We start from the raw sequence: 27,919 nt of genomic DNA, 5'->3' as shown, positions 1-27,919 counted from the left end.
AAACACATCACCTCCATGTAAAACAAGGCTTCTCTGCACTTCCAAAACTAAAATATTTTCAGAAGTTGATAGTTAAAATATATTCTGATATATAGGACCTTAATTAACTGCTATAAGGAAAATAATCCTATTTAGTATTTCATTCTTATATTAAAAGCCAAATGGCCACATTCTAACTCTACTAAGACTGGAAATGTACTATAAACATTAACACAACTAGTACAATTTCTATATTGAACAGTTTTCCTGTACACCCACATTTGCATTACATTCACTTTGCCACTATACAGTACTATCTTATTTACCATGGAAATGATTCATACTATATACAGCAGGGGTGGCCAAACTCGGTCCTCGAGATCTACCAACAGTTCACGTTTTCCAGGACATTTTGAAAGATCCACAGGTAGAGCTAATTATTTCACTTGCGATTCTGTGAGGAGACCTGGAAAATGTGAACTGTTGGTAGCTCTCGAGGACCGAATTTGGCCACCCCTGGTATACAGTATCTGAAGGACATTGGTGCTCACATATAGTCCCATATGAGATGTGAGGTTGGAATCTTGTATTTGGACAATATATTGTATGTAACCAAGGAATCAGCATACACTGAACATAGCACACATCTATAATTTATATTTATACGCACGCACACGCACACACACACATTATATATAGCATATAGGTATTCTGTAGAAAGGAAGAGGCTGCACTCCACAGACTTTTAAAATAGTATACATCTGTATTAATAGTTACCGTTATTTCAAGACTTCTAAGGGCTGTTTCACACACTCCGGTTTTGCTCGGGCGGCAAAAAAAACTGTCCAAAGCTGGACGTTTTTTTTCAGGCAATCAGTGCCTTTCACATGTAACGGCTTTAAGCTGTTTTTACTGTGTGATTGTTTCTTTTAATGGAGTAGGCATGCGCAGCAGCAGATCGAGTTGTGGGCAGGTACAATTTGAACCTTACTTACATGCAGGGACAGCACGGACACGACACGGCAGCAGTCCTTGTCTGTGGATATTCCCAGCTGTAACATGGGGACCGTGCTGTCTGAAAGGACCCACCCGCTTCCATGTTTAATTACATTTTACAGCCGGAAAAACCAGCAGGTGTGAAATAGTCCTAAGGGTCTTTTCTTCAGGGTACAGATTAACACAAATTGAAAAGTTTCTGGAGTGATGCTTCTTTTTTTCTGAAGGATACCTATTTGCTTCTACTATAGTAGGAGGGCACTACAGCATACAGTTTCTTTTCCAGAGTGCCAAACTTCACATATATAGGGCCTTATTCATCAACAAGTTTATCACTCAAAATGAGTGATAAATATCACTGTTTATGATAAATGGTGCTCCAGCCAATCAGCTCCTAACTGTCATTTTTCTAACAGACGACAGTTGGGAGCTGATTGGCTGGAGCAACATTTATCACAAACATTGATATTTATCAGTAATTTTGTGTTATAAACTCGTTGATGAATAAAACAGGGTCTTATGTATCAAGCCTTTTTTTTACATAAAATTAATGCAGAAACTGTAGTTTCTTTTAGTTTCTGCATAATTTTATTTAGTGTACCTTTGTACTAAAAGCACAATGCAGAAGATTTCACAGAAATCTCCAGCAATGTGCTAATTAGCGCTGCAGATCGTAGTCCCCATTATTATAAATGGGGACAACAATCTGCTCCCTATGTACTAAACTCCAAAAAGCAAAACTTTTTCAGAGTCTAGCACCAGTAGTTTATACCATCTTCAGATGGTGTAAACTACTGTAAGCCTCCAGGGGCAGGAGAGAGATCTTTCTATCTCTCTCCTGCAGCCTGCGGCCGGCTACCGAAGCTGATGCTGTGCGCAATCTTTTTCCCTTCTGTGACAGACTTCCCCTAAATGGCGGGGATATAACTCGCAGGAACAGCGGTTACTGCAACGCTGTCCCTGCGAGTTCCAAGATGTTCATAGCGAGGATATTTTCATTAAAAATGAAAATATTCCCTGCGAGTTGGACCGATAATAATTGCGGCAGTACTGCAATTATTGAAATGTTGCTCAAAACTCACACTGTGTAGTGGCTGACATTGCTCAGGTGGTCCCTTCTCAGATAGTGTATATGTGTGTATATGTATATATATATATATTTTTTTTATTATTAGTTATTTATATATTCCCTTGACAAAAGGACCGGAGTGTCCTGAAACATTGGCTAGATGTATGCATAATGTGTTATTTTCACCTGCTTATATATGGATATTTAATATATATATAATATATATATATATACATATCTGTAGCAAATGGATGGCACTCTCATGTACTAGATACACGCCCGGGTGCCCTCTGTGAAGGGTGTAATTCCTTCCAATGTAACCAAGAATAAATACTATTTATTTATCTATCTATACACACTATATATATATATATATATATATATATATATATATATATATATATACATGCGCAGACACACACACACACACCTGGCAAGTATACACTGCATCATAAGAGTGAGTGCTGGAATTCCAAATTTACATATGAACATAGTGTACATAAAAAAAATAATTATATATATATATATACACACACACACACACACACACACACACACATATATTTAAAGCCAATGGACCCAGTGCCTTTATTTAATTTTTATTTGGTTATTAAAAAAACCTTTTCAATACTGTCTCTTACTTTTTTTTCTTTTATGATGAGATGCTGACAGCCAGTCTAAGTAGTCCTCAATAGCTGCATTCGCACGCACCCCTCTGCCTCCATAAAATGCGCCTGTCACTGTGGCTGCACAAGTCCGCCCCTCTCTTTCAAGTCCTGCCCTCTTCTTTCCTGCAGCCTGCGCGCGACGCCAGCCAGTCACTGCACAGGCTGTAACAACTTAACTTATCATTGGTCCACCGCCGACCCGGCAACCCAGTACTGCTCTGCGGCGCCGGCGGGGGCTGTCAGGATATTGTTCAGACAGCGAATGGCTGGCTGCTACTGGGCTGGCCTGGCTGCCGCTGCACCTGTGCTGTGAATCGCAGCGGCGGCCCGGCGGGATAAATCTGATACGATCTGCGGCTGGTAGCGGGGGGCCCTCTCTGAGGGGGGCCCGGGGGTACTTGCCCCCAGTGCCCCCCCCTTAATCCGGCCCTGGTCTAGCCCAGAAGTAATATGCTCTCCGACCTAGGGGTACATTTACTAAAGTGCGGGTTTTTAGAAGTGGAGATGTTGCCCATAGAAACCAATCAGATTTTAGCTATTACCTTCTAGAAGGTACTATATAAATGTTAAGTAGAATCTGATAGGGATGTTGCCCATAGAAACCAATCAGATTCTAGCTATTACCTTCTAGAAGGTACTATATAAATGTTAAGTAGAATCTGATTGGTTTCTATGGGCAACATCTCTACTTCAAAAACCCACACTGTAGTAAATATACCCCCTAGTCTGCGCACCTGCCCTTGAACACCCCATATCTTGTATCTGTTTAATTCCCTTCCTTATCTATGCATGAAGTTTCGATTTTGCACTTGTTTATAGCGTCTGTTCACAATCCACTTAAAAAAAAAAAAACTGAATAGCATCTACTGAATGAAAAGGTGTTCCAGGAAAAGCAGGGGCAACAGGAACAAGGTGAAAAATGTCAAACTAATAAAAGCAAACAAGTTGAAGAAAATGTCAAACCAATAAAATAATTGACGTTATTTTCCATGATACCTTACAGTAGAAAATCAGCAGCTGTAAAGGCATGTGCCACTTCTCGGGACTTATGTAGTTTGCAGTTTGTCCTTGGATATATCATAAAAACAGTCAAAAGACCAACTTTTTTTTTTATAACTATTGGAGCCTGGCTTGACTACTTTTTAACTCTTTTAAGTACACCCTGCTTATGTTATAATTTATGATCTCAGTAGCAACTTTCCTACATCAGCAGATTAGCTCAACTTTTTCTACAACTAATTGTATGTAAACTGCAGTTCAAAGGTGTTTTTCAGCATTTCTTGCTATACATAAAGTGGCTTAGCACATTTTCACCAAGAAGAAATTAGTTTCATCATGTCCATCTGTACTAATCACACAGGACTGAAATTGCAATGATGCCAACTCTCTAGGATCCCACTATTACACAGCTGACCCAACATTAACCATCCTCAGTTGAAACCATGAGTCTGGTGGTTAATCCACAACATACGATGCGGGCAATCACAAAATCTGGCCTGTGGACCCTTCAGGACTGGGTATTGATTTAGTACTGTAGATGTGGAGTGGGCTAAATAGAAGTGGAAGGCCCTCCTGTAGGAATTCCAACTAGCCTCAGTTCTCAACCTACAATTTTCACAGATGCTTTGCACTCTCCCATATACATCAATGTAAAAATGCTTACACCAAAATGTATCGAAATTAGAAAGAGATTGAGGCTTAATTAAAAAAAAAAAAAGCACAAATTTGCGGCTCAAAATTTAGCACATGCCACATTTATTGCCAAAATTTCCTATCGGTCTCTAGTTTTGGGTGAGTAATTAAAGTTCCAAAATAAAACAACAATAAAAGATCATAAATAATAAGAACCTTGCCCAAATCGCTCTGCATGCAAATTTTCATCCAGAACGGCTATCCAAAAATTGTTTGTATGATTTGGGGAAATAATCCTCCCCCTTCAAAGCAAGATCTGAGTGCTCTTTGTTAGCAGAAGTGCCAAGAGAGCAGATAGATGGCACGTGTACAAGGTGGGCCACCTGACCGGTGTGTTTTACTGCGGCATCGGGCATATGGAATTAATACTTACATGTGTCTATTATGCAGAGTTGTACGCATTTTGCATAGTGTCCGCCACCAATTCATACACTTGGTTTGCTACCTACAGTATCATCGGAGAGCACTTGCATCAGTCTGTACTTGCTTCAGAAGATACATCTGTATTTATGCATACGTTCAAATCTGCATAGTCCGCAGATGAATCGGCACGCCCTTACTGAACTTTGCTTACATGAAAAAGTCACATAACAGCCCAATTATGCCCATCAATTGAAAAGCAACTGAACTTTTTAGGACTTTACAATGCCCATACTTCTGTGTGCTTGGTTCCAAAGCATGCGCAGTGCAAACACACACAAAATATGCTCTACCAGCAGGTGTATGTACAACTCTGCATCACAAAAAAGGTGTATGCTAGGGAGTAAGTTATTGTATGATTTGTATATATATATATATATATATATATATTAATATGTATATATATATATATATATATATATATATATATACACACACAAAAAGGTTATATAATTATATCAACCCTTGAAAGGTTTGTAACAACATTCGGGACTGCAAAATGACATCCTTTAATGTTCTCCCTGCATTCCAATTGACCATAACATTTAAGGTAACGCATTTATTTTCAGTACATGTCTTTTTTTATTGCAAAACTTTTTAACATATAGATGTGTCCTTACATCTTCTCTGTAGTCGTGCTAAAAAGCCCCTCTCGGAGCGCCAGGTCCCGTGAGGCTCTGCTAGCGCCGGGCATCTTTTTTTTTGCCAAAAATGCATCTAAGTCGCAATGCAATACGACTAGGACACACCAGCATTATGATTAATTTGGTAACTTGTGAATGAGTCTCTGAATCTGTATACGAAGTGCTACAATGTAGCGAATGCAGCTTTTTTTCATTCCAAGTTCCATTGTGCTTCATATACAGACTCAGGTGTACACAGATATACAAGTTTTGCATATCAAATTAACCAGTACAGTCTGCTGTTGTGTCCTAGTTACATCACATTGCGACTTAGGCTGGGTACACACTAGACAAAGTGTACCCAGCCCAACATCGGGAGTGACAGGACGGGACCTGGCATCGGCAAGTGTATACACTTTTGGCGATGCAGGCAGCGACGGACCTTGCTCATGACATGCAGGGCCGAAGGAGGAGGTCGCTGACGAACCACGGGAGTGCGCTTAGTCAACGATATAGTGGGTACACACTAGACAATGTGCCAGATATGTCGGTCTGATCCGCATATCGTTTAGTGTGTACCCAGCATAAGACACATTTTTGACAAAAAAGACTTTCGATGCTAGCAGAGTAGCATGGGACCTGGCTACTCACTCACGCCAAATAAGTTGCACTGCATGTCGTATTGAGGCAGATGTATGATGACATCTGCATACAGTGTTATTTTATATTAAAATTATTACTTAGTGAAAACAGAGTCAGTCTGTTTAGTGTACATTATGTATCCATTATAAAATTTTTGGATACACTGACTTAGCACCTCTATATATATATATATATATATATATATATATATATATATATATATATATATATATATATATATTTCTTTGGCATCAGCCCCAATGTATTTAAAGTAGGGATGTGCTGGCTCGGTTCCGTTCGTTTTTTTTTACCGAATCTTATTGGGTTTCAGCTGTCACGAGTTTTGGATAGCCAATAAGATTCGGTAAAAAAAACCGAACGGAACCGAGTAGAACCGAGCCTGCACATCCCTAATTTAAAGATAATATATGCCCAGAAACTTCTTCAGACACACAGAAACAAAAAGTCACATTTTCATGGTTTGAATACATAAATATGCTTCTTTTCCTCCTTAAGGAAATTAAGCTAAATGAGTGTATACAAAGATAATTTAGACAGCTAATGACTGGCAGGATTTAATGATGTTCTGACAATTAGCGTCAGGGAGCAAATTTAGGTTAATAACTGCTCTTCAGATACCGGTTTCCAGCATATGGCTGATTCCAGAAATAGATCATTAACTTTTTTTTCCCACTACACTTTGTGCATCTGTTGAGGCTTCATGATTCAATGATGTGTTCAAATCTTATGGATATACTAACTCATTAATGTCCAACAATATAATTCACAGGTCTGCGAAATTTAAGGTATTGATAGCTTTTTTTAATAATACTTTTAGATTTTTAATTATACTCCTGTGTACATCAAGAAATAGTATATTAAAAAATATTACCACATCACCTTTACCTTTAAGGGGGTTACATACAGTTTTAAGAAAAAACAAGAAGTTTAATTGTTTTTGACATAATTATTGTGAAATATGAATAAGTGTAGATGATATCACTGTGTTTTTGTCTTAATTACATAATAAAATAACAATAAAATCAAACAATAGAAACAAAACCATAATTATTGAAAAAATCGTTAATATCTTGTTTTTTTTGCCTTCAAACTTCGTCTTGTTGCTTTTCGCTTATAAGCTTTTTCTGTGTCATCTCTGTGTATCATCCAGCAGTAGTCAGCCATCATTCTGACGTCCCAAAGACCCTGGTCTCTTCTTTCTACATCTTTAACGTCTTGGTGGAACCGTTCACCCTGTTCTTCACTGTAGTCTCCGAAATTTTCGGGAAATGCTCAATATGGGAATTTAAAAAATGTACCTTTAAACTCATATTGCAGCCAAGGTTTCTGTAACTATTAAGCATTTCCTTGACAATTTCTTTGTAGTTTGGAACCTTGACATTACCAAAAAATTGGAAATCACTTGTTTGAACGAAGTCCACGCCGAAAGTTCAACAATATTCATTACACGCCCGAAATGTTCATCTTTTATTAACTTTCTAATGTCAGGGCTTGTAAAAATGCCTTCCTTCAGTTTAGCATCGGACAGGTTAGTGAATTTGGTGCAAAGATGTTTGAAAGTTTCTCCATCTTTAGGCAGTGCTTTTACAAATTGTTTCATCAGTCCTAATTTTATATGTAGCGGTGAAAGTAAAACTTTATTTGGATCTACTAAGCTGGATTTGATTACATAATTTTTCCCAATTTCTAAAAACTTTTTTGAGCTGGAAAATTGTTTTTTTACCAATGTAAATTTTTAGCTCTGCTATCCCATTCACAGAGAAAATATGGGAATTTAGTATAACCTTGTTGCTGGCCAAGTACCGTGCATACAATTTTAAGATCTCCACATATTAACCAGTTGTGTCTTGCATATCCAATCAGTTCCAAAACAGTTTTCAAAGTTTTGTGTGTTTCTTTAAGATAAATTGAATGTGCTAATGGTATTGACGTGTATGTGTTGCCTTTGTGCAATAAAACAGCTTTTAAACTTATTTTTGAAGAATCTATGAATAACCTCCATTCTTCCAGGTTATACTCAATAGCAAAATTTTGCATTAAGCCTTTGATATCATTGCAATTAACGATATTGTCATCTTTTAGAAAAATAAAAATGTGTAAATTCCTCTTCTCTTCGTCGATACCAAAAATATGTAGTGTCGGAGTCTAATAAATTGTTTTCCTTAAAACGAGATCCAAGCAGCTCGGCTGCATCTTTGACGAGTCCAAGATCCCTCACCAAATAATTTAGTTGATTCTGTTTCAGCAAAAATGGCAATTGTTAATGTGATTAGTTGGCTCCCTCCATATCATAGGAGCACCAAAAGATAAAGCTTTCTTCTTACCAGCAATCCATTTCCGTAGTATTTCAACACAAGCCAAACAAATTTTGTGCAGAGCCCACTGTTTAACTTGATGTAATATCTTTATTCTGAAATAAGCAAAGTATGCCTTTTTATGAAATCACCTACGTTTCTTCTTTGTTTTTCTACATTATATTGTCCACAACTATAACAAAAGACACCTGCACTATTTTTACAATGTCTCGACGTCTTCTTCAACTATTCAAAAGGCACAGATGAAAACTCGAGCATTAAACACGTGCATTCGTTACATAATGCTCCAGCAATCTCACCTGAGATCAGTGGCAGAACCGTGCAGACAGTGTGGTGGCCGCCCCTCCCTTCACCTCTCTCCTTCTCCGGGGTCCTGAGCCTGCTACTCACAGTCACAAGCTCTGCACCCAGACTACACGAGGAGCTGCTGCATGAAGCCTGCTACTGTAATTTGTTCAATGATGGCTACTTGATGAGTAGCATCAATTAGTGTGTATACTGTACTGTATGAGTGGTGTGTACTGTATATGTACTGTGTGTGTATGTGGTGGTAGGCAGGGGTTAAAATGAGCCGGCACAGGGCAAAACTGTGTTGCATCTGTTGTATTTGGTTCCACCTGCGCCAGCTCACCTTGTAGTTGTAGTTGTTGTGTGTCTGTGCAATGTTCCTATAGACAGTATGGTGTTTAGGCCCTTTGTAAATTTAAGCTCCAGGACCATGTGGACCTTAATCTGGCACTGGGCGGTGGAAAGTTTTATGACGAGAACTGAATTGCAACGTTCCATACTACCAACTGAATTCATTTAAGACAATGTTTTATAATAAATGTAGGCAGAATACATTTATTACTTTAAAGAATATGAAAAAAATGACATTCATAAATACACGTTTTGCAGAAAAACGTGATGCGATATGCAAAATCGGGAGTCATTTTCGTGTTCAGAAACCAAAAATCTATAAGTATCACATGAATTCGTTAAAAAAGCTTTTTCATCGCAGATCTGTATTATGATTATGGGTTATTATGGCTATTAATATACATGCAAATATATGATGTTACAAAGAGTGTATGTTGTTTTCAAAGAAGCTGGAAGCCATAGAAAAAAATAAGCAGCAGTGCTGACCTATACCATTACCGCAGTCAGTGTTGTCACAAGGAGGGTGTGGGTCGCACCCGGGTGTCACCCGAGGGGTGACATTAAGATGCAGACTCCCCCTCAGTGACAGTATAATTAAGTGCAGCACTTGGCTCCTGACACTGTGAGGGAGCCGGCACGGCAAATAGGACAGTCACTCCGCACCTCCGGCATCCCCCTTCCCCACTGTCTGCACTTAATCATACAGTAACCACAAGGGTTTGGGCCGCATGGCCTCGCCCCGTCCGTGTGGCCCCCAGCATCCCTCCCCGCACCAGGTGACACCTCGGGGAGGGGCACCACTAACCGCAGTCCACCTCCTCCATTGGGCTGCATGTCGAGGACCAATTTCCCAATCCCACGCTATCTCAACACTGCACCATGCATCTATTTAAGTTACCTTACCTTTTTACCCTACTCACTTTCACCATACTTCCCTCTACACCACAATATTTCTCCCTACCTCCAGTTATGCAAGTAAGAAATAGTTGGCAACGTTTGAATTACTGTTCAATAGAGTTTGTCTATTTAAACTGTTCTTGACCATAACTGCCCACAGTCTACTTAAATGGAGAGCTTTCAACACCATATTGCAAATTACCATTAGGTTTAACTAGCTGGGATACCCAGCGTTGTCCGGATTGAAGAATAGACTTTGAAGTTCATCTGCAGCCTTCATTTTTTACATTGTCCTCACCTATAACCCCATTCCATTGATTCTGAAAAGGACCCCACTGTTTGCCAACATGGTTTTAGCCCTGAAAATAACCTATCTATCCATTTATATAGAGTATTTAGACGCTATTACATCTCAATGAGATGTTGTTTATTTTTCCAAAATGCCCCCACTTTTGAACATGCCACATACAACTGCCCATGGGAAAAGTAAGACGTTTGCAGGTCAATACCTGTTATTTTCAAAAGATTGGTCTTGGGCCTTATTGATTGTCATTGCAAGAGTCTCGGATTGGAAGTTGCAATGTCTTGAATTCAAATGGCATGTCTGTTGGAATGAGTGAGATGCGAGGAATGAACACATCCTCTCCTGTGGCATATCCTGTTATGATAAAGGCTTCAAATGACATGGACTTTGAGAGTTTTAATGCAGTCTTGTACCATTGCAAAGCTTTTTAAGCATCCAGGTTTCTGTACATGCACCAAGGTACATTACCGTAGTTGCACATTGCAAGTATTTATTCGCAGTGTGAGTGACAGGCAGGGAGCGCTTGGGGGAGGTAACAAGGAGTGTCTCAACCATTTCAGGGGTGTGTCACACCCTGCATCTGCGATCCCATATGCTTGAAACTGGGCTCCTAGGTCTGTTACGGTGGCTATTCTGAGTGACCATAGACTTACTTGAGGAATTGATGTTTGCCTGACCTGCATCTCAGTACAAGTGTCAGCCGCTGTTGCATTAGCAAATTTTTGCACATCCACAGCTACGAAAATCTCAGCTGTGGAATCAGGCCCTCAGCCTCCATTACTAACTCTATGGGCCGTATTCAATTAGCTGCGAAAACGGACGTTTTTTGCCAAAAAAAGGGCAATATTTTCGCAAAAAAACAGGTGAAAACGCACTTGGTGAAAAAAAACTGGAGAAAAGTTTTCTCCATTCCAGACCAGGTGAATAAAAAAAATGCTAAATCCCTATTTTTGGCTAAAAATGTGGGGATTTCTTTCAGAACTCTTTGGACATCCCCCCTACTGCTAAAGGACTAAAAAAAAAAATAGTAAGTTGCGTACTTTGGCGAAAAACGACTGCACAAATTTTGGGTAAAAAAAAAAAACGGTGAAAATGGTTTTAATGTATTGGGGTATGATTTTTCGGGGGGCGATATGGATGTTTGAAGTGTTCAACATTGCACGTGGTCACAGCATTTTTACAACACGAAAGTATACTTGGACGTATTTTAACGTACATCCAATTTATGTGGAAAAGTAATTTCCTGGAAAAAAAAATTGCTTCTTATCATTTTCAAAGTATTTTATTTTTTTTCACCCAAAATTGTGCGGTCATTTTTTGCCAAAGTGCGCAACTTACAAAATGTTTTGGGGGTAATTTATCATTAGGGGGGTGTCCAAAGGGTTCTGAAAGAAATCCCCACATTTTTAGCCAAAATTAGGGATTTTTAATTTTTTTTCACCGTGTCTGGAATGGACAAAACTTTTCTCCATTTTTTTTTTTGCCAATTGCGTTTTCGCCTGTTTTTTGGTGAAAATCATCCGTTTTTGCCGCTAATTGAATACGGTCCTATGTTGGCGACATCTAAATCCATCAAACCTACTGTATTATTTTGTGTGATCAACTGTTACTCTTATATTTCCAACTGATGTGAAGAGAGAATACCTTTATTGCTTATTCCAGATGACCCAGCATCTCCTGCAAAACGGAATCATTTGAAAGCCTGTCACTACAGCCTGCATCTTAAGCATGCCATCTGAAGCATGGAGTTAGAACCGGAGTTGAGTTTTAATACCATCTCTCATCCCTTTACAGGTCAATTAAAGCCATCTTCCATACCTGATGTTTTTCACTGAAAGAATAGTCTGTATAGAAAATTTGTTTTGCAAATGTGAGACTGCAACTTTCCCCACCATTAATTAGCTTGTACAAAATGCTCAAATGCTCCCTCCCCCTGTACCAACTGACCCAGCATCTCCTGCAAAAGGGACTAATTTGAAAGCCTGCACACAAAGGTTTGGCCTGCCACTATCAGTGGCAAACGCAGGATTTCTAGAGGGGGGGTTTCCAAATGCTCGATTTTAGAGTGATGTGGCCAGTCCATGAAGAGGGTATAATTAGCAGTTAACCAGCTTTAATATGCGTCATACAAAGTGTATTGTGTGTCATAATTCCAGCAGATACAGGACCAGCGATCACAGTAAGCCATTAGGTGCGGCAGTAGTTCCATCCTGACTGAGCTGAATGTATTTTAGATGTGGGCACCATTCCAAGAACATGCAGCACTACTAAAATTCTATTATATTACTATTTCTATTGTGGTAATGGTGTGGGCTGCGGAGGGGGGTTTCCAGACAGACGGAAACCCCCCCTGCGTTTGCCTATGACTATAGCCTACATCTTAAGCATGTCATCTGAAGCATGGAGTTAGAACCAGAGTTTGAACTAGATTTGGACTTTGGACTACTTTCTAATCCAAAATGAAACAATTTCTCAAACACTGCAGCTCACAAATGCTGCCACTCCACCTTAAATTCAACTCCTCTGAGACTGGGTCGCACTCAAGAAACTGCTGGATGCTACACACTCAAAAATTGCAGTTTACTCCAATATTTCTAATTTCTGATTAACTTCTAATGCGGTCACCATTCTTTTAATTCGGCCTTTTATACCTTTGTAATCAGCTTCTCATTCTTATCCCCCTTCTCTCCACCGGGACGTTATACTTCCACTACTTGCACACCCTGCCAGACATAACCTACACAGTGCGCCCCAGATGGCTGCCTCGGATGGTTCTTTCTTGGGCAGGATGAACAAACATGTGGATCTATTCATTCAGTGCATATTGTATTACAAATGTTTCAATCACCCATATAGGTCATGTCCAAACTGCATCACTGTTTGCTATATTTGCTGTTCCCTGTTCTGTACTATGTACTTCTGCCCTACTGTATGCTATGCCAGTGTGCTATACTTCCACTGAAGTGCTCCTCCATGGGCAGGATGTACATCACGTGGATCTATTTATACAGGGTATATCATGCTGCTCCACATGTCAGTCTTCCCATATATGCCTTGGGTCCTTGTACGACTTATAACACACAGTGTAATCTTTGTAGTGCGCCCAACATGGCTGCCTCACCTGGTACACTTGAGGATGGGATGAGAAATACATGGACCCGACGATTATGGTGTGGCACCCATTTTGTGTCATCTCTTCTAGGTGTAACATATTCCACCCAGGGTAATCCTACGTAGTGCTGCCTCATATGGTACCTTTAATGGGTGGAATATATAACCCGTGGAAGTTATTTCCTAAAATGTCTGCACCAACCCTGCAGTATGCTTATTGTGCTCTCTAGGTTTCGGTTGTTTTTAATTATCTCTGTGTGGTTTTCTATTTCCTGCAATACCAAATCATTGTACAATGTACCATGTTTTCAGAGGTCTGTAAAGCGAGTCCTACGGGAGAAAAGCGCTATATAAATAAAATTATTATTATTCACTTGTGTGTGACATGGTGACATGGTCCCTCTTCATAAACATTTTGCTTGGAGCAATTGAGCGCCATCAGTTATTTTGCACCTTGAAGGCACATATCACAGTGACAGGCTCTGTCAATTCAAAGAAAGAAAAGGATTTTCATTCCAATATTTTCAGTCCCAGGTGGGACCTTTATCAAGGTCATACAAGCAAATCCACAAAAAGGAACAATTTTGTGTTTTCCCGCAATGCAATTTCAGGACCGATTATGTATTTTCCCCCAAAATTACTATAAACTATAGAAAAGTACAACAGAACAACGTTATAAAATGTTAAATTTACATGTGTTGATTATCTTCCAGAAGAGATACCTACAGATGTGCCTAGCTAGTTTGTTGCTCCACATAGCTATGTAGCGCGCCATGCATATCGCACCACACAGTAGCCTTGAGTCGCGCCACACAATGTTTCATAACGTAACGTAGCGTAGCACTGGAAAAAAAGTCATATCGTGTAATACAACTTTTTGTCCACCAGGTGTCACTTTTCCTAAACAGCGCATGAGTCAGATTTACAATGCATTTTCTGTATCATCGCCCGATGACTGACTGACAGAAGCTGTGATTGGGTACACTATAGTACAGCATTTTGGTCAGGGAATCAGGGCTGTAGAAGAATGTGTAATGAAGTATTAAATAATTACAGTACAGTATGTGTGTGAGTCCTGTACTTTAAGAAAATAAAAAAATAAAAAAATTGTACCTCAAATAAAACAGTGTGGGCTTTATACCACATGGTATTAAAAACACAAGCAGCTTGATAACCGGCTCCTACCACGTCCACTACCAGGTGAGTTACGTCACAGAGACCCAACTAACGCGTTTCGTCATGGAGGTGTATGTCTCAATTTTATTAGTACTGGCAAAATTCATAGTATCAAACACAAGATCTAGGTACTCAATTCTATTTTTTTTAAATACATGGGTGAACCTCAGATTATAATAATTTATATTTAGCTTCTCCATAAATTGCTTACCCACATTTGTAATTTATATGCTGAGCTGCCCCTGTGGCTTAAAATATGTGGGAAAAACAAAGAGGATGCTGAAGTTACGCATTTTAGAACATGCCCGCAATATTAAAAATAAAGTACAAAATCACAGCATCCCATGACATTTTTCCCAGTGTCATAATATCAATCCAGCAGGGCTGAAATTTAAAGGTCTAGAGGTGGTCAATACAGATAAAAGAAGGGGTGATAGGGAAAAGTCCCTCCTGAAACGGGAGACTTATTGGATAATCACCCTAGGGACCCTAACGCCTTTCGGATTGAATGATGGAATTGAAATCACTCCCTTTCTGTGAAGAATCCATACCCCTCTGTTCTTGTTCTTTTTCTCCCCTTTTTTCTGGCCTGTCTGCACATTCCTTGAAGGGATCTACTAGTTCAGAGGATTGTAATGGGTTAATGAAGTAATGCTCTAAGGAGATAAGTGGTTCCTGAATAATTAATATGTGCGGATTATAGTAAACATACTTTGATAATACAGTAGGTTTAATTTAAGGATGTCATCCCTGTGCTAAGAATGTTTTTAGCAAACTTTCTATCAATATTTATTAATATAAACTAAGGATGTTAATATTGTGCTAAGAATGTGTCCAGAAAATTAATATTCCTTTTTTCTATATAATTACCATGATATAGATGTGGCAAAGTGCTAATGTTGCCCCCTTTTCAGATACATAGTAAAGGTTAAATTTTATTAGTAACTATACAGGAAGCAGGGAAAGATTATGTAAACTCCGTTCCACGCATCGGGTGCAAAAGTATGTGTAGTAACTTTGATGATGCTAGTTGCTGGTGAGTCAGTGGTTAATCTGATCTAATACAATGCCGAACAAACATAATGGCGAGGTTAATGGTGAATACACTTTTCGGTTAGTTTTTGATATGTATCTAATTGCATCCCGCTGTGTGGAAGGGGAGTAATGGAGCTGCTCTGTGTAGTGATCGCTCTTGATTGGGAGGTTTTAGAGTTAAAAGGAATGTCTGACGTCACAGAGCCCATCCCTCTGACGAAGTCCATGACGAAACGCGTTATGGAGAGTCTCTGTGACGTTCCGAACACCAGCCGAACGCTGCTACCGGGTCCGTAGTTGAGGTGTAGTGGTCTGCAGAGACCTGCAGCCAGCAGGGGATGACAACGTAACTCACCCGGCAGTGGACGTGGTAGGAGCCGGTTATAAATCTGCTTGTGTTTTTACATGCCATGTGGCATGTAAAATCTGCTTGTGTTTTTACATGCCATGTGAAAAAGTAACGAGAGAGGGCGTACCTCAAATAAAACAGTGTGGGCTACACTGTTTTATTTGAGGTACGCCCTCTCTCGTTACTTTTTCACATATATATATATATATATATATATATATAAAAAAAAAATTTGTCTCAAGGGCTCAGACAGGGGTCACAGACATGCACAGCTTTCACTGAGACGTGATGTATGTGTTTACATGTACTGTACTAATATGGCGTGGTTTTACCTTCAAATGCGTCTGAATCACACAGCGATGCGAATTGATAGCACAAGCAGCTTCTGCTGATTAAAATGATATGCAGCATGCCTATGTTCTGTGAGCCAGTGCGGGTGTATCTGCACGCGAAACACTGTGTTATAATATCAGAAACTGTAACACTGTAACGTAGTGGTTTGCTTGCAGATACACCTGCACTCGCTCACAGAACATAGGCATGCTGCATATCATTTTAATCAGCAGAAGCTGCTTGTGCCAATAAGACACATGTGAAGGTAAAAAAGATGCACAAAAAGATACTCGGCGCTACCGAGTCACACAGCACTCCTGCCCTAGACTCAAAACATTTCAGCCGACATCCCACCACTGGGCATTTCCGCTATTCAGTAGACATTGAATTGTACACATTACAGGGCCATCCACTTTGGTATTCAGTAGTACAAATTTCATCAGTGGAGCACTCGCCACCCAGAGGTTAAGCAGTGTACTACATGCCATTTCTTTTCTTTCACTGTGGAATACCACAGCATGCCACATTACAGCCATCACGTAACGTTCCATGGCGCGACACAGATGCCTGCAATGGCGCGCTATGAGCAACAAACTAGCTGGGCCCATCTGTATCTTCACTCTCTGCCGTCATCTAACTCCCAGAGCAAGCCTATCCTCTCCCAATAGCAACCCAGGCAATCTCATCCATATCTCCTCTCTCCCCTTCTCCTGTGCCCTCTCGAATTCCAGATATATCTGTAACAAACTTCCTGCTATCCACTCAAACTTTTTGCTATCAGTGAAACATGTCTTTCTTCCTGTGATACCACTTTGCCTGCTGCTTTCTCCTATGGGGGCCTGGCTATCACTCACTATGTCAGACCTAATGACTGCCCAGGCAGCAGAGTGGGCATTCTGTCCCCCAACTGTACCTTTCGTGTCATCCCCTGAACCTTCCCTTTCCTTCTCCGCCTTCGTAGTTCACTCTACCCATGTCTACCACCCCATCCATCTACGCGTCTCAGTAGTCTACCGTCCTCCTAGCTCCACTTTCCAATTCCTTGATAACTTTGCCGTATGGCTTCCCCACTATCTCTCCTCTGACCTCCCGTCCATCATCCTAGGTGACATTAATATCCCCACCAAGCCTGTTTAATCCAATCTTCTCAACCTTTCTTCCATTTTTGGCCTCTCTCAATGGACCTCCTTCCCCATTCACCACCTCGACCACTCACTTGATCTAGTCTTCTACCATCTGTGTGTTCTCTCGGACTTCTCCAACCATCCCTTGTGACTCTCTGACCATCTACTCTCCTTCACTTTCTCCCCTTCTCCTGCACCACTCCCCATTCCCAAATATTCCATCACCAGAAAAAATATTGATGCTCTAGACCCCGTTAATAATGTCTTCCTTGCTTGATATCCACTCCGCCCCTCCCAATCCACCTTGACCTGCCCCAACCAGGAGATCTCCTTTTACAGCCTCGCCCTCTCCTCTGCTGCCATTTCCTCTTTGGTCCCACTTTGCCGCTCCAAACTTACCTGGTTCCTCCAAAATTGCACCTGCTCCACTGAACGCCACTGGAGAAATTCTGGGTCCTGGGCAGACTTTATCTACTTTATCCTCTCATCCTACAGTCCTTCTCTCTCCCTTGCTAAGCAATCCTTCTTCAAGTCTCTCATCTCCTCTCAGTCCTCCAACCCCCACCATCTCTTTGCCCTACCATCCTCTCTTACTGCCAATAACTTTGCCTCTTTTTTCACCTCCAAAATCACACCCAACAGTCAGGAAATCTCCTCCTCATCACTCTGCCACCCACACCACCTTCTCTCTCTCCAGCCACCCCCGCTTCTGTGCTCCTTCCCCCCACCACAGGTAATGAATTCCATTCCCTAATCTTATCTTCTACCTGCCACCTGGATCACATCATCTCGCCTCCTTCACTTCCTCTCCCTCTCTGTCTGCTCCCATCTTACTTATCTCTTCAATCTATCCCTCCCCTCTGGCATCTTCTCCTCTTTCTTGGAGAGGGTACACTGTAACCAAAATACTTATGCTGCTTATTAACAGTCTCACTTGCTAACTCTCTGAGAACTCCATCCTTGATCCTCTCTTATCTGGCTTCCGCCAGGGGCCACTTCTGCCTGGTCATACTCCTGGACCTCTCTTCAGCCTTTGACACAGTGATCACCCTCTCCTGCTGTGCACCCTCGACCACTGGCCTCTCTGACACCGTTCTCTTCTGGTTACCTCACCAACAGCTCCTTTTCTGTCTCTGATTCCATCTCCCCCTCATCCATCCTTCTAGTGAGGGTCTCGCAGGGCTCTGTCCTCAGCCCTCTGCTCTTTTCTTTGTATATCTTCTCTCTGGGTGAACTCTTCAGTTCCATTGGCTTCCAATATCATCTGTATGATGAAGACAGGCAATTCTACCTCTCCACCTCCCTCCTCTCTCGGGTATCCAGTTGCCTCTCTGCCATCTTGTCCTGGATGTCTGTGCGCTGTCAAACTCATCATGACCAAAACTGAACTAATCTTCTTCCCTCCCTCAAGCATCTCCTCCCCCTCAACATCTCTATCATTGTTGTCAACACCACTATCTCCTGTTCCCCAAGTCCGCTGCCTGGGTGTCATTCTTTACTCCTCCCTCTCTTTCACTTCCACATTCAATTTTTTGCACCATCACTCACATCAGACCCTACCTCTCCCAGGATGCCACAAAGACTAATACCTACTCACTGATGATTTTTCGTCTCAAAAAATGCAACCTTCTACTTACTGGCCTCCCCAACTCATGTCTCACTCCTCTCCTATCTGTACTTAACACTGCAGCTAGACTTATCTTTCTCTCCTGCCTTTTCACATCTGCTTCCCCTCTCTGCCAAGCTCTACACTGGCTCCCTTTTATCTACAAGACCATCTTCAAATGAAATCCCTCTCACTCCGGTCAGCTAATGACAGTCACCTCTCACTCCCGAATCCAAGACTTCTTGCATGCTGCCAACCATTACTGGAATGTTCCCCCTCGTCCTATCAGACTATACCCAAGCCTGCAGAGCTTCAAACGGGTGCTGAAAACCTACCTTGCCAGTCCACTAATTAACCATGTTGTCACAAAGTTCACTTCACCTTCTTTCATCCTCCATCTCCCCCACTCTGGCTACCTGACCTCAGCTCCCATGTCATCTGTTTTTCTCCCCGAACCATAGCATGTAAGCTCCTATGAGCAGGGCCCCCTTTCCTTCTGTTTCATCATATACTACTCTTACTCACCAGCTACCTCCTCTTTGGACTTTCTGAGCTTCATCTTTGCCTTTCCTTCATAAACTCTTGCAGTGGCTCTAAACCAGTCAGTTGCACCCTAGCACATGGGTACAGGTTTCAGCTTGTAACAAATATTCCCCTTGCCCCACTGGCAACAGACAGTAGTTATATTGGGAGATGTAGTGTCATTTGTGAATTGTATACTGTATCGCTTATTGTATTGTACTGTTTTACCATGCACTGTCTTGTAATTTGCCCTTTATACAGCAATGCTGACCACATATGGTCCCTAAAAATAAATCTTAATAATAATTTCAATGTACGCACCAGGCGAGTATTAAAGCAGCTGAAAATATACTAATTAACACTGAGACTGAGGTGGGTCCACCAGATATTTACGGTTCAGTTTATGTGCATATCTGTAAGTACTTGTGTGAAAAATATATAGCTAACAAATCTTTTGTATCTAACGTGTTGTGTGTACTGCAGGTGTCTTGATGACTTCTTAAATGACTTAAAATGGTCACCAGGAAACAGTGAATGTACACTGAAGAATGTCCAATGTTCAACATGGAAATGTTTGAAGCATAGTATTTAACCCTACAAGCATTACACCCATGGGTCTAAATGTAGATCTTGGACCAAAGTGTTCTTAAAGTGATAATTAACTACACTAATCAATAGAGAAGTGCTCATTAAGGGTACTGCTTGCAGCCTGTGGATAACATTAGGGTCCTTTCTTCAAAACATTTAACAAATTCCCATATTAGAAGTTATGATATAGTTTACTCTGCAATCTAACCCTTACCATGTTGTCTAACTGGGGACAGAATGAGCTAACTCCTGACAAAACACATTGATAAATAGTGATGGCACTGTATAAATACACATATCTACAACATGGATCTTGTCTGGTTAATTATGGTCCCCAGAACCTGGACTGGATTGTACGTGTTAACAATTATTTAAAACAACCAGGACCTCAGACTGTAGAAACATGAGCATGTTCAGAGGCGGCCTGCTCTGTTCCTCTGAGAGAAGACACCTTAGGAGGCTTTGCCCAGCACAATCACACTTGGCGGCAGCTTCAGATTGTTTAAATAATTGTTTAGCATGAGATAATTTAATTAACATTGGTGTTCCTGAATTTGCTTTAAAGGAATATGATTTTATTTGTATGTCCTCAATAAACGTCCCATCTGAAACCGAAAAGCTGGCATAAAACCCTTTTAAGCCTTAAATGGAGACCGCCTGTTGCTGTGATTTTATCTAGAACACCCAACCAATTTAAAATTACAGAGCACCTGACAGATTTCTTATTTTTTATATTTCTGCACCAGCCTTGAGCAACACTTTCCATAACTGTATTTAACTAACAAGCACCATTTTTTCATGTAACTTTACCAATCATTTAATAAACATATAAGCTCTCCAATACCTGTTGATCATCTGGGGTCCAAATACCACAAGTGATTTGACTTTCCAAGTTTATTTCAGATGACCAGTGTCGTTGTCCACTCACTGAACCCACAAGCACAAATCCATCTCGGTATGATATCAAAGCTTGAGTGCCATCGTGACTCCAGGTAAAGTCACTCACCTATATGACAAAATACAGAAATGCAGTATGGCAACATTATTAAGAATATAACAAAAGAAGGGATACAATTTAAGATTATTAAATAGGATCTTAAATATGGAGAGAAAAAAAGTATGCATGTAGAATGAATGTGTGTGTGCGTGTAAATATACACTGAAGTGCCAATAGTCATGGGATAGATGCTTAGCATTGTGTAGGACCCCCTCTAGCTCAACGAAGTGCAGCAACTCGAGATGGCATAGATTCCACAAGTGGACGGAAGACCTCTGGAAAGAACCATGCCATCTAGATAGCTTTCCACAGCTCCCTGGTATTTGTAAGTGCAGGGTCTTGGGTGTGAATGGACGTCTCCACCACATCCCATTAATGCTAAATTGAAATCATGTCGAGCGAATGTGGAGGCCACGTCATTCATCGGAACTCTCCAGAATGCTCCTCGAACCAAATCTGGACAACTTGAGACCGATGACAAAGTGCATCATCCTGCTGGAATATCCCATTGCTGTGAGGGTACATGAAGTCCATGAAAGGCTGCAAATGGTCATCAAGTTGTGCAACATAGTGGTTACCGGTCAATGACGTGTTCAGGTGGATCAGCGGACTCAATCCATGTCACGTGAACACATCCCACACAATTATGAACTACCGCCAGCCTGCACGATGCCTTGTTGACAACTAGGGTCCATGGCCTCAAGGGGTTTGCGCCACACCCGAACCCTACCATTAGCCTGAAACAACTGGAACCTTGACTCATCAGACCACGCCACATGTTGCCAGTCCTTCAGGGTCCAATTAGCAATGTCACAAGCCCAGGTGGGGCACTGTGTCCCATGTGAAAGTGCTAACAGGGGCGCTCTGGTGGGTCTTTTGCTTCCATAAAAATGGAAACTAAAGAAATCTGCACTAACCTGCAGGATATGCATACTACCTGCATTGAATGTGGATGTCATTTGAGCCAGTGTCGCTTGTCTGTTACCATGGACAATTCTGGCCAGACGCTACTGGTCACAATCATTAAGCACCAGTGGTCAGCCACTGCGCTGTCCATTGTAGGTGGTAATGCCTTCCATGAGGTATTCCTGGTACATGTTACATCGTAGATCAAGGAAAGTTAAATGTCCAAACATCTTCGCAAATGAAATGTCCCATCCGTTGGGCACCCATTACCGTGCCCTGATCGAACTCCACTAATTCACATTGCCTTGCCAAGAGCAGCCTATATACACATTATCTATATATATATATATATATATATACACACACACATACACACGTGTGTTTGTATGCATTATATATATATATATATATATACACACACACACACACACATATATGTATATATATATATATATATATATATATATATTTTGTGACAAGGTCACTGGCATCAAAGTGGAAGGCAGATATATTTTCCCTAGATTCCTAACCTATGTGTTTTGTAACCTCAGGAAGATGTGTGTGTTAGGAGCTTTTTTGGCTGGACGCTTCACATGAGGCTAATTAGTGTCTGTCTGGACTGAAATTAAATGGGGCACAGAGTAAAACTGCAGATGCGATACTCTGCAGGGGCTTTTTCACAGTGTGAAATGCTGGGAGCTGTGGTGCCTCACACACAGAAGCAAGTCCAGGTGGTGCTTTGTCTGCAGAGTTGTGGAATCCGGATCAGTTAAAGGGCCAGATCCTCCTTTTTGCTGGAAACCAGTACTGTTACATGTCCTGGGTGCAAGTGGCTACAAAATTGCTGGAAACCCCGACAATATGAAGGATATTGTTAAGGCCTTGCTACAAGCGACAGCAGTGCAGCAGGAAACCATCAGGGTACAGCAAGAAGCTACCAGGCAACATCAACTAGTGGTTAAGGAGACATGGCGGCAACATCAACAAGAGGTTCAGGAGACATGGCGGCAACATCAACAAGAGGTTCAGGAGACATGGCGGCAACATCAACTAGAGCAGTGGTCTCCAACGTTAATTGAGGTGTGAGCTAAAAAATTGAAACCTCCTGAAGAGCTATTAAAATTGTAGAAAAAAAATTCTGGCTAATAACCGAATAATTGAAGGTAATTTACTGAAAATTAATAAAAAAAAATGTTCGCCATGTTTACCCCAGGTTTGGAGATGGCATCGGTTACTATAAGCAATTTATCGATGATATATTTATCCTTTGGCATGGTGAGGTAACAACTGCAGAAAGGATGGTCGATGTATTAAACAGTATTGATTCACCTATAAAAATCACCATGCAATGTGACAGACAACAAATATATTTTTTATGTAACTGTGTTCACCACTGGACAGGGGTTCGGGTACCGATTGTATAGGAAAATCACCGATAGAAATACGCTATTGGATTACAATAGTTATCATCCAAAACCGTTAAAAGAAAGTGTCCCGATTTCGCAATTCATCCGAGTTATGCGTAACAACTCTGATGAAGTAACGATGGAAAGACAACTGATAGAGATGACACATCGATTTTTGGAACGAGGATATCATCCGAAGGTCATTGAGAGATGTCTACTCAAAGCCAAAAATATCTTCAGGGAGAAGAGAAAGAGAACAACTTAAGAAGAAAAGAATTTTGTCTTTCTGACTACTTATGATACTGGGAGCTTTGCCACCAGGACAGCTATTAAAAAGAACTGGGATCTGGTAACCTCTGATCCCACCTTTGGCAGATCACTCCCAAAAAAAAAACATGATTGCATATCGGAGAGGTCCTAACCTAAGAGATATGTTGATGCGCACCTATATGTCATTGAAGGAAGATAATGAATGTTGGTTATCCACCACAAAGACCGGGTGCTTTCAGTGCCTGAAAGTATGAACACAGGGAGCTTTTTTTCACATCCACACAATGGTCGTAAGATCAATACTATGTGGTGTAATTCTAATATGCCCCTGTTCACTGGTTTGTGTCTGGAAAATGATTAGCCCGTTCCGTGAACGAATTGCCAATTATCGTTCATCTATTAGGTTGGCTCTGAAAACTGGCAGTTCCGATAAACCTGTAGCACGACATTTCATGCAATGTCAACATCAATTGGCTTCCCTTAGATGTTTGATCATCGACAGGGTACCCCCATTACAACGGGGTGGTGACAGAGCAAAGACACCCCTATGCCGAGAGGCACAGTGGATATTTAAATTGGACACCGTATGGCCAAAGGGCCTAAATGATTTGATACACATGAATATCTTCCTTTAGGGGTGTACTCTGAATTTGTAGTAGTACAACATAAGCTTACAATAATCTTCATGTTAATCATTTTTTCATAATATTCATGTTCAATCTCTATTTTTATTTTTTATTATTTTTTGATTTTTGATTTTTTACTTTTTATTCCTATTTTTCAGTGATTACTACAATCGGCGCTTGAATTGAATATTAATACTGCTTGTGTGATTGTTCTACTAGTGGTACTTATCTACAGTACATATAAATTATGCATATGATATAGATATTTTGATATACTACACTCATTATAATATGTGGTTAATTAGTGGAGATCTAGGAGATCCACTTGATTCTCACGATATATACACAAAAAATTGCCCTTATTTTACGCTAAGATATGTGCCGCACCTCAAAGACAACCCGTTAGTGGGAACCAATTCTAGACAACAAAAAATAAAAATAGGAGGGCGCACATCACAACAATATTTCAAACATTAATAGAATGGAAAGGATGTCGGACGTATGGAAAAAATTTGTGATCCACACCAATGGAAATGTCCAATATAGTCTCTATTAAGAAATTTTCAAATGACAGTCCACTTTTCTTCTTTATTGTACTGGACCAACTTCCCGTGGCTCCAATTGGACTTTTCTAAAAAAAAGACCCACTCACCAAGTAAAACACCCAAGACAAATTGGCCCAATGGCCCACTGTTAGATCTTTGAAAATATTGATTTTATTAAAAACATGTCTAATAGACATATATATGAAAGAAAATGTATTATATAAAATGCTTACACAGTTTCTTCAATAATCAATATAGAAGACAATATGGAATCTGCCATTAACCCTCAGGGGCCAGATTTTCAAAATGGGCAGGTTTCTCCCTGCTGATAATAGTTTACAACTCAACGCATTTCGTCTGTTAGGACTTCATCAGGGGCATATATATATATATCAAATACACAATCTCTAGCAGAAATTTGTAAAGTATTATCCTTAAGGTTGTCCTTGAAATGGACCAAATTAGGACATAAATCCAGAGTGTATATAGTACAATGCTGTCCTTTTAAGATGGACTAGTTGATTTGAAGAAACTCCACAGACAGATCCCAGGGATCAGAGCACATCACAGTCTGTGGAGTTTCTTCAAATCAACTAGTCCATGTGATATTATTTACATTCGTTGCCATGGTTAGCAGGATGTGACAATATGGTGCTCACTACGCTTGTTCCCCTTTGATCAGTAGCACTGGGAGTCTCCATAGTATTGAACCACGTGACCGCAGCTGTCCCTCGGCAGCATGCGGTTCACCTGCGTGTCACCGTCGGTGCCTGACTCTGGACTCGCAGTGAGTTTGACTATACGCAGTTACAGGACACTGGATGTCCTTAGATGGAGAGGGTTTCACACTCTAGAAAGGCTGCTTTGCAGAGTCCGATTCTATAGGAAAACCATGTCTGTGTTTATATGTTTGAATGTGATGTATTTGTGGGCGGGGTTATGGGTATTTAATGCCTGTTGTACTATAGGCTTATTTGTACCTTGACAAAGATCCAGAAAGGCACACCTTCACTGAGAAAGGCCCGGAAGGCCGATACGTGTCGGAGTTTCATATCCACAGACCCCCTATCTAACATAGAGACCGCCAGACACCTAATAAGGAATCCGAAGTCTCCTCGCGATGGAGCGAGGGGAGCCGCTGTTACCCCCGCTGAGCCTGGGTGCCGCGAGATCACGCGACACGTGACACCCGGAAGTCTCGCAGGGCACAGTGTGTACTGCACAACACAGGTGCGGAACATCGGAGACCAGGAGGACACAGCGGAAGAGATCAAATACACCTGGAGGTGTACAACAAGGACGCAGAGGGTAAGTGCACCTGGGGGACACGGGACACCGCCCCACCAGACACTGCTTACATACCTTGCGTAGAGAACTTAAACTTTTGAAGCCAGATTCACCCTTTTTTGAGCAAACAGCACGTACCACACTGCATGCTATATACTGAAACACTGTATTAATCTAAGGAACTACCCTAGGTTTGGGACAGTCAGACCAGTTAGCGGTAACCACCAACGTTACAGACATTCATCCGCAAACTGTACCCTTAATATACATATACCTATGGACATATATCCATTGTTCAACATAGGAGCAGTGTGACTCCTAATAAATAGTCTAAAACAGACAGATTGTTAAACTTCTTTCTTTTGGGAACACTCACAAAATACCCCTTCATTTGAGCGCAGTACCCTCCTTCATTTAACAAAGATCCAGAAAGGATCGAAAAGTCGGTTTGATGTTGTTCTGATACTATGGAATAAACAACTTTTTACTGCAACTTCAAGTCTGGTGAGTCACCCCTAATTTGAGGAACTATATATTGGATGTGAATTCGTTTACACCATATTGTGGTTAGCAACCCAGCACATTAGCTAATTATATGTGCTGTGCGGACACATTATGAATATATTATAATATATACATACATATATATATATATATATATATATATATATATTTTTTTTTTTTTATCCATCTATCACAGGGAGGTAGACTTTCAACCAAAGCTCAAATACTTTTATTAGTTCCAACGTATCGGGTTCCCCCCTTCATCAGGGACAGCAAAAAATACATTTACAATCAACAGACATATATAACCACAATGACAATCAAAATTAGACTCTTTTGGAGAGCGCCAGACCTAATTGCGATCGTCATTGTGGTTATATATGTCTGTTGATTGTGTATGTATTTTGTAACTGCTGTCCCCGAAGGAGGGGGGAACCCCAAAACGTTGGAACTAATAAAAGTATTTGAGCTTTGATTGAAAGACTACTGAGTGCCGCCCTCCCTGTGGTAAATATATGGAGTGTTTTGAACACTTAGGGAAGGCACCTTAGCAAGCTATTTGGTGCATGAAGGAAGTGAGTGCCGAGTAATTGGTGGACATATAGATAGATATATATATATATCTATATCTATATATCACACACACATACACACACACACTGCTGTTTTCACTGGGGCTAGTTTTAATGCAACTTTAGGGATGTGGGGTGATTGGGAGGAATCAGAACTTGCAGTCCCAGTGAGAGTGGTCCTTCTTTTATTACCTTTTGATTAAACGGCACTACAAGGGTTCTGTTGCAAGGTACAAAGGTGATAGAACATACGAGGGTGTTCAATAAATAAGCTAACAAGAACTGTCATTTGTAATGTCCTCTATTACATTCCAATTTCCTGCAAGGCCGGAGCAGGTAGACCACTGCTTCCCCTCACGGCCTATAGACTGACCCTCATATCATACTGTCCCAACATCAGTTGTAAGACTGCGAAGCTGGCGGAAACATGATCAAACATTGTAGTAGTGTGATCAGATTTCAGCATCTAAAGGGTACATCAGCAGCTGAAATTCATTGCCAATGTGTCAAGGTGTACGGAGATAATGTCATGTCATGGAAACAGGTTTGGGTTTGGTGTACTGCATTTGATAACGGCAGGACAGAAGTTCAAGATGAGCAGCGATCAGGCCGGCCGAGCATGTCCACCACAGATGACAATTTGTGCTGTATTGAAGATCTGATTCAGGAGGACAGATGCTTTAGAGTTAGTGATATT

General features: G+C 40.8%; 1 protein-coding gene across 3 annotated transcripts in view; it reads right to left on the bottom strand.

The window, feature by feature from the left end:
• Positions 1 to 27,919, bottom strand: part of TULP4 (TUB like protein 4) — a 383,734-nt gene that overhangs the window by 163,717 nt on the left and 192,098 nt on the right. For all 3 annotated transcript variants that reach the window (XM_088457433.1, XM_088457432.1, XM_088457431.1), the window contains one exon: positions 20,954 to 21,115. In XM_088457433.1, the coding sequence (XP_088313559.1) occupies positions 20,954 to 21,115 (162 nt within the window). The remainder of the gene's footprint in view (positions 1 to 20,953; positions 21,116 to 27,919) is intronic.

Source organism: Taudactylus pleione, unplaced genomic scaffold (genome assembly GCF_031769625.1).
Source record: "Taudactylus pleione unplaced genomic scaffold, aTauple2 ptg000760l, whole genome shotgun sequence".
NCBI classification, from domain to species: Eukaryota; Metazoa; Chordata; class Amphibia; order Anura; family Myobatrachidae; genus Taudactylus; species Taudactylus pleione.
Note: the sequence above shows the minus strand (reverse complement) of the source record. Positions and strands in the feature narration are given on the sequence as shown.